Source organism: Haliaeetus leucocephalus, unplaced genomic scaffold (assembly GCF_000737465.1).
Source record: "Haliaeetus leucocephalus isolate CR32 unplaced genomic scaffold, Haliaeetus_leucocephalus-4.0 Scaffold395, whole genome shotgun sequence".
Lineage (NCBI taxonomy): Eukaryota > Metazoa > Chordata > Aves > Accipitriformes > Accipitridae > Haliaeetus > Haliaeetus leucocephalus.
Window position 1 is genome coordinate 3,705,182 of NW_010972831.1, and position 14,050 is coordinate 3,719,231.

The window sequence follows — 14,050 nt, forward strand, 5'->3', positions numbered from 1 at the left end:
CCCGGGGCCCCCAGGACCGGCAGCCCCCCCCCAGAGCTGCCGTGGGGTCAGCGGCAGCAGCAGCAGCACCCAAAGCACAGCTGGCAGCACCCAGCGGGGCCGCCGGCCCCCTCTGTATCACGTCCGATTTGTACACGGGCTCCTTGCCCCCCCCCCCCCCCTTTTTTTTTTTTTCTATAGTCGAAACCGAATGAGCAATAAAGTGACATTAATATGCGTGGCCTTGCGTCCTTCTCTGGGGGCGGGCCTGGCTGTGCGGGGTCGGTGCTGAGAGGTGACCCTGAGGGGTGAAGGCTGCGCCGAGGGGGGGGGCGGAACATGACCTGGGGTGCGGAGCTGCAGGGAGAGGAGGCGAGGGGCTTTGCTGTGTGTCTGGTTTGCCCGGAGTCCCCTTGGTTAGCGGGGGGCAGCTGCAGGGGGGGACAGAGCCGCCGTCGTCCTTGCAAGCACAGATGCGTCCCGCTGCCGTCCCTCCCCGGTGCCCCCCGCGCCCACCTCTCCCCCAACCCCGACAGCAACTTGCCTGCCAACGGCAAATGAAACAACACGCTGCACAGACAAGTGTTTAATACTAAAAATTATTAAAACCATCTTAACAAAATAGCCCGAATGCAGCTGCCTCCCCGAGAGATGGGCTCCTTGTGGGGGCTTGGGGCAGCAGCCTGGTACAGATGGCCCCAAGCACGGGGCACTCAAGCCAGCGAGACCCCGCTCTGCTCGTCGTCGTGCCAGCTGGTCCGGTGGCAGCAAGACCTCTGTCCCACGGCCGAGCCTGTGGCACGGTGCGAGGGGTTGGCGTCCGGCAGAGCCGCAGGTCCCTCCGAGCTGGTACCCCGGGAAGGGCCTTGCAAAGCAGCCCTGGGGGCAGCTCTGTTAGAAAAACAAATATTTAAACACCCCCGGTGTGGAGGAGAAGGCAAAGTCTACGCGCTGCTTACAGCCAGCGCGGTGCTTCACGCGGCTGTGGGCACCGAACCGGGCCGTGGGCGCTGTGTGTGCCGTGGCCCTGGGTGGGCTCAGCCACGGTGACGGCTCCATGCACCCTCCAGCAGGCGTGGGTGCCCCAAAGTCTCTGTCCAACAGGCTCTGTCCCACAGCACAGACCTTCCTTTGCCAGCAGCCGCTCTTGCACAGTGTCCCGAGGCTGGGGCATTTGTATGGCACAGGTTAGCGAGCACAACCCCTGCCCATGTCCGTCGCTGTGCCGTGCAGCCCCACCGCAGCCGGGTGCTGCTGAGGCTCGGACCCCAGCGTTGGTCCTCGCCGTGAGGCCGGGCAGCTGGCGCGGGGGTAACATCGGGCTTCCTGATGCAGACACCGGGTCCAAGCCACCCACGCAGGAAAGGAAAATGCTGGGCTCCATCCTACCGCTTCCTCTGCCACCTTTGACGCTTCCCTCCCACGGCCGCGGTGCCCCAGCAGGGATCGGGGATGGCCTCGGGGTCACTCCCACCCTCTGCTCATGGGACTGGGACTTGACAGAGCTCCAGGGGCTCTGGTTCACGGGTTAATGCTCCCTCTTAGCTTCTGTATCTAGCGTCTAACTGGGCCGGGGATGGGACGCTCGCTGATGGGGCAATGTCATGGCGGGGGGGGGGGGCTCAGCAACACCCCAACCCTGCACCGGCTCCCGGTGCAGTATGACCCAGTGACAAGGTGGCGGGGTCCCTTTGTGGCTCCCTCTACGGTGAAGGGGCAACTCAAGAGGGGACTCTCCCAGCTGGGCAAGCAGTGGGGGGAGGCTGGGTGCTGCCCTGGCTCCCTCCAGCCCTGCCTGGCCCTGCAGCCATGGGCAGAAGCCGGATCCCACATGCAACAGGAGCCCGTGGCAATATGAGGACACACGGGACCTGTGGGACAGCCAGTCCTGGGGTCCTTGGGAGAATTTTTTTGCCTCACGCTGAGTCTTAGATCAAAAACATGTCTAAAGGTAGCAGGGTGGGACTAAGGGGTTTGGGGAAGGAGGGAAGGGGCAGGTAATGGCTGGGGTGGGCAGGGGAGCAGGACAGAAAGCAGCTGTGGGGGGACTGGGGGGTATTTAAAGCCTCGCCCCCCTGCCCCAGCAAAGCAGGCAGGGCACACACCTGAAAACTAACTTACACTGAAGTCTGAAATGAAACTCAACAAGCAAACCCTGCACCAGGGAGAAGACAAGCGCCTCCACAAGCAGCACCCCCGGCGTGAGATGGGCATGGGGTGGGGAAGGGGCCAGAGGCCTGGGGCTGCCTGGGCCATGCAGGAAGAACCGGCTGGGGCAGGAGGGAACCTGCCCTTGAAGTCCACAGCCTCTTCGAGGGGCACGAGCTAGACTACGCAATCCCAAAGTCTGCGCTGGCGTGTCCCCGGACTCTGCCCTACGCAGCCTACAAACCCGAAGAGCCACCGACTCGTGACTCGAGCTCTCTGCAACCAAGCAAACCAAGCAAAAGGCTGGCGATCTGGCACGGGCTCACCCAAAGCTTCCCTAGCCAGCGGGGCTCACCAGCTCCGCTCTGGCACTGCCCAAAGGCTGGTGGGACCCTCAACGGCCCAGCCTCCACGTGAACCATCCACAGCAATGACCTTCCCAGCTGGTCTGCCCTCAGGGGGGGGCCCTTCGCAGCACGGCCATTCTGGGGTGGGTTGAAGACGTGGCGTTTATTGTTCGTGGTGGGCTGGAAGGCGGTGGCGGCGTGTGGTGAGGGCTGCCGCTGAAGCCGGTCTCCCACCGTAACAGGCTGCGTGACTAGCTCAGGGGCTGTCGGCCCCGCTCAGCCCCCTCAGCCCTCCTGGGCCCACTTGAGGAAGGTGGGGATGTCCCGCACTGGCACGTTGCGGGTCAGCGCTTTGACTCGCAGGTTCCGGTCGTCCGTCAGCAAAACCACTTCCCTGAGCAAACGGATGGGATCATCTACAGTGACAGAGAGAGAGCAGCGTGAAGCTCAGACATCCCCGCTCTGCCCCAGCCCTTGCACCCGCCCCACACTGTGCCTTCCCCATGTTGTGCCCCCCCCCCCAGCTCCCCGCTCCCCACCAAGGCTTCCTGGTGTGGCTCGGAGACAGCACTTCATCTCGAAGGCCGCCTTCTCCCCACCCTGCGCTGGCTGGGGGATGATTTGTGATCTCTGCCCGCAGCCCTGGGGTCGGGAAGGCCGTTGAGCAGCACCAGGGCCCCAGGCTGCCCGCTGCCCGCATGGGGTGGTGCAGTGTGCCGCAGGCAGGGAAAAGGAGGTCCCTCTGCCTGACCCTGGCCAGGAAGACAGCCCGCGACCCTGGCTCCAGCAGGAAGCTGGTGCTATTATTCTGGTGATCTCATTATAAGATCTAAAACCACCCCTTATTTTTTGCGAAGTTTTTTGGAGTTGCCACTGACACCGAGGCGTTTCTGGCTGGGGCTCAGACAGCCAGAGAGAGTTGAAGCCTGAGAAATAACCGAAGGGATCTTGCCCCCAGATGGATGAGCTGCCCCGCACGCAAGGCGCCGGGCTGGGATGTGGGAGCCACGCTTACGTGTGTGCAAAGCAGGGGAAGCATATGGGGTATGTGTAAGCAGCTGGGTCCTGTGACCAGAGTACTGTTCCTATGAGCACAGGAAACACAGTGCCTCCGAGCCAGGACGGGAATGGAAAAAACAGAGTTTATGGGAGCCCAACATGGGCCCAGATTGGCTGCGCGGGGAGCAGCAGGACGAGGGGAAGGGGAGGGTGGCCAGGAACGTGGGCTACGGTCACGGTGTCGGGCTGAGGATGGCGAGGCGAGCACCCCGGCTGGCCCGTGCCGGGTGGAAGGGGAGCGGGGGCTCGGCGGGAGGGCAGGCCCGGGGCTGAGGGCTGCCGAAAGCGGGATCGGGAGGTTTTGTGCGGACACTTTAAGAAATGTGTAACAATAAACATCCTTTGCTCCGCGCTGGTGACGCGCCTCCTTGTTACAAACCAGAGGCTGTCAGCTTGTCAGGCCCCATTCCCCATAATCCACATGATTTCAAAATTCAGCATCATTTGCACATAAACATTTGGTGACGGTTTCTCTGTGAATCTGACAAGTTAAGCTGCTAAGAATTCGCACTGACAAATGCGGGTTGATTTCTTGGGCAGCTGCTGATGTGATTTCCATCCCCACTGCCCTGGCAACAGCCTGGGGGCTGTCTGGTCCCAGCATGCGTGGCCGATACCAACTGGGCATTGGGAGGGAAAAGGGCCCTGGACAGGGGGCACCAGGGCTCGCAGGGAGAAGGCTCTTTCTGGCCCTTCCTCACCGCAGCCAGCACCACAAAATGGCTCTGTGGACGTTTATGATGGGCTTCTCACAGGCTGGGGCATCCTCAAAGCACAGTGAGGTGCACATTTGGCAACGCGGTGGGAGGGCCACAGCCTGGGGCTGACCGGAGGCAGGAGGTGGCACCTTGGTGTTGAAAGAGGCAAAATGCGGGAGAGATCGGCTCCAAGGGCCGTGAAAGAGAAACAAGAAGAGTCCGTGGAATGCAACAGAGAAGGGACAAAGAGGATGTGAGGATGTTCTACCTTTGTTGGAGGGCATGAAATCCTTGGCCTTGTCATTGCAATAGTGGAGGCAGCAGGACAAAATCAGGTCGTCATTGTTTCCCTGGAAGAAAAGGGCAACGTTACCCTTGGCAGGAAAAAACCTACAATCCCACCACCCCGACTTCTGCATTGCCTCGAGACGCAGCGGAGAGCAGGGCTGCTCTGAGCCAAAACAGACACAGCCTGCAGGAACCTACTCAGCCGCCTGCAAAGGTGGGGACAGAGCTACCCCCTGCCCAGAGCTCACGGACCCAGGGTCTTTGGTTTCCCACAAGGAGTTGGTGGCAAAGAGCCTCCAGCCCTCGGCAGCACTGCCTCCATGTCCGAGATGCCCCTTACCTGCTGGCCAGTGGTGTCTTCGCTGCGGAAGGAGATGGACTCCAGTTCATTGCCTCGGCTGGTCAGAGCCCTCAAGCAGTTGTCCCGGCTCTCAAATCGCTCCTCCAGGAATTCGATGGACTTCCTGGCTCTCTCCTGCACTTGGCGGGCATAGCCTGCAGCCCGGTGCTCCATCTCTGGGCCCTTGGCCAGGCCATCCAGCTCGTTTATCACTTCAAACAGGAAGAGGAGGTACAGTTACTATGGGACAAGGTGCTCCCGTGACCTGCTGCTGGAGCACGCAAGTTGCCAAGGCCTCAGGGCCGGGGCACTGGGAGCTGGCTCAGGAAATCTGGGTTCAGCTGCCGCAGCGTCCCTGGGCTCCTGGACTTGGCTGCGGGTCTGGAAAAGCTTTGCTGCCTTCCACCTCCATGGGTCACCTGGCTCGGCCCCGGGAGCGCAGGCACCTCGCCCCTGCAGCATGGGTTAACACTCCCTAAGGGCACCTTGCTCTGCTCTGCGAAACGCTGGGAGCATCACTGTGCCCCCCCACCCCACGGTCCCGCGTCACGACCAACGGCACTTCCGTGTGTGCCCGAGGGTGTTGGAAAACCACGGCCTCCTGCGGCCCGCTCCTCCGCCTCCGAGCACAGCGATGGCCAGCAGCACCATGCCTCCTGCTGCGCATCGCGCCGCCTGGCTCTGCACCTCTCGGCTCCCTGTACTTACTTTCAGACACAGAAAGCTGCTGCCCTCCCGCTGCAGGGCTGGAAGTGGGAACAGGGTCACGTGCGGGAGCAGGTAGTTCCCACTCTGGCACTGTTTCCCGCACAAATCCTGGCCCCGTTTTCCCACCTGAAGCCGCTGTCCCAGGCTCCCGGCAGGGGACATGCTCTCTCCAACACCTCACCCATCTGGGTTTGCACATCTGTCCTGACATATGCTGCTTGAGACGAGCCTCAGCCTGGGATCAGGCAGATTCCCAGCCCATTCGCCTTCACCGGAGCCCATCAAGCCTTAGAGCCTCCTGTACCGCTGCCAAGTGGCCGGGAACCCCAGCCGCTCCGGCCCCCCGAGCCCAGCAGAAGCCCGAGAGACCCCAGCAGAGCTCCAGGAGGGACCCACCCTCTGGCTCCGGGGCTGCTGGAAGAGCCACTCCGTGGCAGAGCGCGCGTGCGTGTGAGCAAGGTGCCGCCGAGGCGGCTAGCGGCGAGGCCGGGCACACAAGCGTGCGGCCAGATGTGCGCACGAGCGTCCTGCCTTGCCTGCGATCGTATACGGGGCTGCGTGTGCGCGAGGCCGGGCGCGCGAGAGAGCTGGTGTGCACGTGTGCGCGAGGGAGCCTCTGTGCGCACAGTGTGTGTTTTAGCCATGGCTTCATTTCTGAAGATTGTTTCCGAGCCTAGAGCCAAGTCCTGAGTTCAAGTGGGAACTATGCATTCCTTGGGGGTTCGGGGAGAGAGCTCGGGGTCTGAGGCCTCTCCCCAGTGCTGTGAATCACTGCCCGGGGAGCCTGCGTGATCGCTCTGTTCCATGGTGAGACTGGCACTCACTGTCTGGGTATTCAAATTAAAGCTGCATGGAGCTGCTTTGCTCTTCGCTGGCCGGCGACTCTTCTTGCTACTGACCTGATGCTGCCATTTCCACACAATGCACGGCTGGGCCCGGGGTGGGGGGAGCCGTGCAAGAACGGAACATCAAACAGGAAAAGCTGGTATTCCCTCCCGAAATCCGCCTTCCTGCTTCCAAGCTAAACAGGCTTCAAAGGGGAGGCTTGTTTGTGCTTCTGCACCAGGCCTGGCTTCTCCATGGCGGGGTCAGCCTCAAGGAGCACGGAGCAGGTTAAAGAGCAAGAGAAACAAACCCAAGTCGAAGCCGCGTGCTTAACCCCTTGCTGCATCCCCAGGAAAAGCGGGGAGGAGTGCCCCGTGCTGGGGGAAGGGCACCGCGCATTATCTCTGGGCTGGTGATGGGGCACGGCATCAAGGGCTCTGCCCCCAGCAGCCACGGGCCCCCGGCTTACCCCGTGGGATGGGTTCCTCCTGCTCGCACCTGGGTCTCAGCACTGATGGCTTTCCCGGGGATGATGGGGAATTTGACCACTGTCCCGGAGTGGACAGGGAGTTGCTGGCTTCAGGGTGCTTCAGCAGCGGCAGGGAAGGCTCGTGGCAGGCAGTGGGAGATGAGTTACTCTGTTCCCCACTACGATGGGCTGTGCAGGGAGGCAGCAGGACAGGAGAGCACTGAAGGTGCTCGGTCGCTGCTGCTCCTCCTGCCTGTGGTAGGGCAGGCCAGGCCAGGCTCCTTTTGCAGGTTGAGGGCAGCAGCATCTTGGACAAGGACAGGACCAGGTTTTTCAGCTCTCCTGTAACGGCTGCCCCTGGCTGGGGTTTGGATGGAGAAGCCTCGCACCAACCACAGGAGTGCACCAGGAGGCAGGGCAATGGCTCCAGGGCAGGTCCCAGCTCTCTCAGGTATTAACGCTCCACAGCCCCAAGGGCTGCCTAGGCTCTGCCGGTGCTGCCGCTTCCTTTCCTTCGCTTCCACACAAAGCCCTGGCACTGCAGTGCCAAGCCACGGAGCTCCTTGGCAGCTTCCGTGCTGAGCTGGGCAGTTGGCCAGCCCCTGCTTCCCCCCACCCAGGGGTCCCATCCCCAACCCCAGGAATCCCTCCTGAGCCAGGCTGTTGACCCCGCTGGGAAGGGCGGCAGCTGGATGTTGGCTCTGGGGCAGGCAGAGCTGTCTGCCGGACACCAGGGGTTGAGAAGGAAGCCCCATAACGGCTTGGAGGGCAGGCAGCCCTGTGTGCCACAGGCCGGGAGATCGCCACGAGCGTACACCTCACTGCCTGGATGCTGGAGATGCCCACGGGGCAGAGCTGGCCCCCGGCCTCCCAGGGCTGCGACTGGGATGGGGCAGCGTGTGGGCTCTGCGAGGCTTGGCCCCGCTCCTGCCCTGGCCTCTCCTGCTGCCCTTGGGGATCCTCTGAAAGCCAGGTTGGCACTGGGACGTGCTGGGCGCCGGAGTGACACTGGCCGGAGGAACGCTACCTCTAGCCCAGAGCGCGATCAAACAATCAGAGCAAAGGCATCTAACCAAATCCTCCCGCCACCCTGGGAGACCACCCAGCAGCACAGCCGTTATCTGCCAGGGTGAGTGTTTACCAATAACGGGAACCAGCTTGCTGTTTTACTGCGAGCTTTATAAGGATAAAAAGAAGGGCTGGGCTTGAGCAGCTCTGAGACGCTGGGACACAGGCCGGCCATTTGCTCAGGCTGCCTAAGCCCCAGCTCAGCTGGGATAAGCTATCTGCTCTGATTGTTTAACAATTCCTCCTCCTTGCTCCCTCCAAAATTCCCTCCAAATCCCATTTAACACCCGCCTGCCTCTCCCAGCCCCTGGCACCCCCAAATGCACCAAGAGGACAGGAGTTTGCTGCGCACCGCGGGCAGAAAGCTGGTAGGAAGGGAGAAGGGCGACACGGGCCGAAGGAACGCCAGCCGTGTCTGGAACGAGACAGAGCAGGACAGAGGCCAGCCCCATGGCATGAGCCAACCGGCTCCAGACCACACAGGCACTGCGGGCACGTGGGGCATGGAGAGAGGGAGCCGGTATGGAGGGACAGCCCGCGCTGGTGGGGAGGGGAAGTCCCCGCCATAGCACTGGCCCGACTCACCGATCAGGGGCACCACCAGGATGAACTTCCTGCAGTCCAGCAGCGTTATCAAGCTGCTGAGGTGGTCGATGAAACCGTTGGTGTCCGGGACCAGGAAGACAGGTCTGATCTCCAGCTCCATCTGCCTCATTTGACTCTGATCTTTCAGCACGGCCTGGAGGAGAAGGACATATGATGAGTAAGTAGGACGTCAGCCCGACGACCTGTGGACCCTGAGAGCAGGAGATAAGCCTGGCTGGCACGCACACCTCCCACAGCAAGGGCAGGGTGTGAAGGAGACTGGCAGGAGGCTGCATCCGTCCCACCAGCACACCTCAAACACCAACTCTTGCAGGTCCACGGCACACACGTGAGTGGGATGGTGAAAGTCTCCGAGAGAGCACTCTCCTAGGAGAACAGTCCTGTCCAGGCTCTGGGGAGAACAACTGAGACCAGCCTTGAAAATGGAAGTGTTTTGGGAATTGTCCCATTTACGGGACTGGCAGTTGCCAGGACTATCTGCACTGGTGCCAAAAGACCGACCCCAATACAAAACAGAGGGCAGAAAAGGACCGGAGGAAGCGGGTTCTGGGACTCCAGATGGAAAAAAATCAAGGTGACAACAGCCAAAAAGAACCAGTTTGGGACACACAAGTCCTGCCAACTGCATCCTAACACAGGGACCCCAAGCAGGCAGCAGAAGGGGAGGTCTGTGGGGTGGGAATGCTTGGCTGAGTGGCTCGCTCACTATCTCACCAGTTCCAGCACATGCCTTGCCTTTTCTGACTCCATCCAGCTGGGAAACCAGGTGGGTTCCAGCCCTGGAAACCCACAGCACTGTCGTTGGCTGAGCCCTTTGCACCCACTGGAGACCAGAGGTGCTCACACCTATGTGGGAAGGGTCTGCTGGGTCTTACTAGCAACACTGCAGGGTTGCACCTGGATCTCTGGATAATGCCAGCTGCCAAAATGGGGCCCAAGAGCTCACATATTACTTTCGATGCTATCGAAGGACTTGGGCTCTTTAGTAAGTCACAGGCTTAAAAAACTCAGGATGCTATTCTAGTGCTTCCTCTGCTTAAAAATAGCTTCCCTGGACTCGCTGATGTTTGTTGCCTCTAATAGGAACCGGTCACCCATGGAGCACAACAGCACTGCTGTGGAACACATCCCCCATGCAAAACCTTACGACAGCGAGCTCGCACCCACAAGACGCACCGCGGGGACAGGAGGCGACCGCCGACCCTGTTCTGCCCAACGTTACGGGGAGCTTCCCCTGCCCGGGGTGAGGATCCGAACCCTCCCACAGTCATGCCAAAGCCTCGGAGGCACCCTGGAACAACGAGCTGCACGGGCCAGCGGTGGCCATGGAAAGAAGTGGTTTTTAATCCATTTCCAAGTGTTGTCATCTGGCTTTAAATCAAGGCGACTTGACGCTGCTACCTCCCACAAGTGTCTCCAGGCAAGGCAGCAACCATAACCTCACCACGTGCCTCTCACCCTCCTTCTGGCAGCACCGGTCCTGGGGCCGCAGCTCCCATCGACCCCGAGGGGCGACGGGCAGAGCGGGGAGCGTGCCAGGTCCCCTCTGCTGCATGGCAGCACTGAGGTGGCATGACAGCGGGAGGGTATGCCTCCCTCATCAGGCAGGGGCAGCTACAATGGCACCAGCGTCCCAGTACAGATGCTGCCATGACCAGCCACATGCCAGGTGCCATCCCTGCCTGTGCTCTGCCTTCACCCAGGGAAGTGTTGGCACTCCCTGGTGGCACGGGAACCCTGTGTTGGCAATTCTGGCATGCCGCTGCCGCTGCCTCCTCACCGTGAAGGCGGCAGGTGGGGTTTCTCCCCAGGGTTTGGGGGTGCAGGGGGAGACGCTTGTCCCCGGGAGGCACCAAGCCCTGCTGAGCTCCACCTGCTATGGGGAGATGGAGAAGGGCCCCCTCGGCCAACGCAGAGACCCAGAGTGAAGCGGCATGTCCCTTGTGCAGCGGCCAAAGAGGTCGATGGCCTCGAACTTGCGGGGGGGTCAAAACCATGTGGCATCCGATGGGCGACGACAGTCCTACGCGAGCAAGGGCTGGTGGCAGGAGGGGACCTCCGCCTGCATCCCAGCATGGCTCCCCGACCCCAGGACTCGCCCCGGCCCATGCAGGCAACCTTGCGAGCATGGTGCGAGCGGGGAGCTCACCTACCCGTCCGGCCAGAGGCACGGGGGTGACAGCAGTGGGGGGCAGTACCCTCGTGTGTGGCATTTGCCCTGGCGGCTTTTGCAGGCCGTACCCGGCCGATTCCTGGCAGCCGCGAGCAATGCCTGTGCCGGCCGTCACGTCCCATTCCGCTCGCCGGGCCGCCCGGTGAGAGAAGGACACAGGATGCGCCGGGAGTGAAAGAGCGAGGTCGGCGGGGAGCGTGCCAAGTCCCCGCGCACAGCTCCGGGCCGCTCGGGGAGCCAGAGGGAAACTCGCCTTTGCAGAGTTCAGAGGCCGGCAGCGAGATTTATTTTTGTTTGTGTGAGTAAAAGGCTGCAGAAGCCTCCGGCCAAGGGGTTTTGGGGGGAGAGGAGTGGCCTGTGATTCATGCGGACGCTGGCTGGCCCTGCGCCAGAGATGAAAGGGAGCCCATGTGTGGGGAACAGGGGAGGCAAGAGCCGCATTAACCCTTCTGCCGGCCCGTGGGGCATGGTCCCGTGGGGAGGAAGGAGAGCGCGGGGATGTAGATCGGGATGCTGGCGTCTGGGGCCCAGCTTCTGTGCCGCCACCAGTGCCAGAAACGAGCTGCCGGTCCCATTGTGCCTCAGTTTCCCCGATGTGAGGACAGGGAGACCGTGGCCCGCACGCCCTGCTGGGAGGTGGTGTTTGGCGAAGACCCTGGGGAGAGCAGCCCGGTTAAAACAGCAGATGTACAGCCTCGCCCCAGCCCAAGTGCTTTAGGACGGTCGGATTTTAGCCTCATCTTACTGGGGTTAAACACACTGCACGGCTCGATGGCAGAGCGACCCCGCAGTGCTGGACGTGGCAGGGAACCTCTGAGGCTGGGGGCTCCTTGCTCCCCCTCAGGGCCAGGCAGGTCCCCTTCTCCCACCTCCTGCATCCACACGGTGCGGCCGTCAGAGCTGCTCCCACCCGCAGCCCCCTGCCCGTCCTGCTGCTCCGGCCATGGGGGCTTCTCCCAGGAGCTGGGCCAGAGCCAGAGGTGGCTCCCCCGGCTGCCCCAGCTGGTGGCAGCACTGAGATCAGACACTCCTGCGCACACAGTCCCAAATTCCCAGCTCATCCATCAGCTGGGATCACCTGGAGGATTCCCCGGAAACCGATGTCCGGGCTGAGGGCTTCCAGTGTGGACAAGGGGACCAGTGCCCAGAGAGCCAGGCCACCGGGTGGTACTTTCTGCAGAGTGTCGGGGGGAGACCTGAGGGTCTCCACCGCAAGCACAGAATAGGAAGAGGCTCCACGTCGACCCCTGGGGTCCCGCACACAGACCCCAGAGCTCCTCCGCCCGTGGTGCCGGGCTGGCGGAGAGGCCTGGAGCCGAAGTTCGGCAGAGACGGGTGCCCCGCTGCCTTCGGGACGGGTCGTACGGGGTCACGCCACTCTGCCAGGACGGATGGGCCGTTACCATCCTGCCACCGCCTCTCCTGCCCTGACCCACTCTCCAACCGCGGGGAAACCCAGCGCCGCTGCCCCTTCCAGCCCCGCGTGCTCTGCGGGGATCGGAGGCGGATTTTCCAGGGCCGAGAACAATGCCTCTCTAGTCTCCGCTCGAGGGCTTCCTCCTCCTAAGGTTCGTCTCCAGCGTCTTCCTCAGGAGTAAACGTGCCCCGTGCCTGGTAGCAAACCGGGGCCGCCGCCGTGGCGGAGCCGCCGTGGGTGGGTGTGCGTCTTCCGCAGCCAGCAGGCACCCGCTCCCAGGCAGGTGCGTGTCGGCGCGTGTGCACCCGCGGCATTGTTCCTGCGCGCCGAGGAGAGCGTGAATGGGATACGGCTATATTTAGCCACTTACTCACACTACCGCCACAAAGGAGCGGCTGCATCTTAAGGGGGCGGCCGTTCCGTGGGCTCAGAAGGGACAGGAGAGCGGCTATTTTGGGAAGACATGTCATAATTGGCCGCCCCGGTTAAGCTGCTTCTGTAATGCTGAGCAAAACAATAGCAGCATCCAGAGGAAGAGCCTGTTATGTTTCAGGTGGGATGTTTTCAACCGGTCAGGAAACTCGACCGCTCCCAGCGCACAGCGGCGGCACAAAGGACAGGGGACGCTGAACAGCATGGACCAAGGGCCTGGCCAAGCAGCGGGGGCGGCTGGGAGCGCGCGGCAGGACCCGGTGCTGGCTGGGGACACGGCTCTGCCAGAGAACGCTGCCTGCCCCGGCAGCGCCACTGCCACCTCCTCTTGCCCACTTGCCTGCCTGGTCTCTCACCCCTCCAAATATCTGGGCAGCGCCCAGGTATGTGCCTGGTCTTTCACCTCACCCCGACGCATCGCTGCTGTCGCCAGCCTGTGACACGGGGCTGGCTGGCAGCTCCGTCCCAGCCTGGGCAAGCGGTGAGGGCAGAGGCAGGCTGGCAGCAGAGCCAGGGAGCAGCAGCCAATTCATAACCCAGGGCCAGGTAGCAAAGGACAGCTTCCTCGCAACCAGGGCTGCCCAGGGACACAAGAGGCTATGACCTAACCCCGCTCTGGCCTATGTGCCCCCTCTCAGAGTGATGGTTTTGGGGTCCAAGCTCGTGTAGGAGAACAGACCTGAGCTCTCCTGTTCCCTCTGCAGCTGGTGCTGGCCGAGGGCCACCCCTGCTTGCCATTTACCCTGCCTGGACCTGTACTTCGCCGGCAGCTCGAGCCGCCATCCTACGAAGGAGCGCGGTGAAGCCCAAATCCCCCTCGACGTGTAAATGTGACCCCAGCATGGATTGTGGTTGGGAGCTACAACAAGGACCTGCAGGGCTGTCCTGCCAGCTGATGCAGGGCAGGTAGAGCAGCAGCAGTGAACCTGGGGACAAGCATCGGGTGGATGATCTCCATCAGCCGCCAAACTGGGCTGCAAGAGGCAGGGAGCATGGCAAAGATGGGGAGATAGTGGCCATGCTGAGACAGGAGCTGCATCTGCTGGACTTGGATGAATACGTGGAGCTGTGGCTTGTTCCCGGGATAGTGAAAGGGGAACTCGGAGGGCAGCCGATGCGTGAACTCCGTGGGTGAGCAGTGAACAAGAGAAATGGGCTTTAACAGGGAAGGCAGAAGATCCCCAGGTCCCAGGAAACACAAAATCTCTCGAGAAGATCAGAAAGGTCAAGGACCACAGGCCAAGAGAGGGACAGCGGAGGGGGTGGAGGCTGAGCTGGCTCCAACCTGGCCTCCCCAGGCAGCGCTTTCCACCCCAGCTCCTCCGCTCCTCCGTCTCCGGCCGCGTGGTCAGTACCAGGGCAGGGAGAGGACCAGGGCAAGCACACATGTTCTGCTCCGGGCTGTTCCCAGCTAGCTATGGGCTGGATGACTTTACCGAAGCCCCAAGGACCTCTCCTCCACCCCGCGCCTTCAGACTCCAACTGCACCTCAG

General features: G+C 62.0%; 1 protein-coding gene across 1 annotated transcript in view; it reads right to left on the bottom strand.

The window, feature by feature from the left end:
- Window positions 1-612: 612 nt before the first annotated feature.
- SMG6 (SMG6 nonsense mediated mRNA decay factor) overlaps window positions 613-14,050 on the bottom strand; it is a 116,101-nt gene continuing 102,663 nt past the window's right edge. Inside the window, exons 16-19 of the mRNA XM_010573634.1 lie at window positions 8,515-8,668; window positions 4,860-5,071; window positions 4,500-4,581; window positions 613-2,890 (exon numbers count right to left, since the gene is read on the bottom strand). Coding sequence (XP_010571936.1) covers window positions 2,760-2,890; window positions 4,500-4,581; window positions 4,860-5,071; window positions 8,515-8,668 — 579 coding nt within the window. The 3' untranslated portion in view covers window positions 613-2,759. The remainder of the gene's footprint in view (window positions 2,891-4,499; window positions 4,582-4,859; window positions 5,072-8,514; window positions 8,669-14,050) is intronic.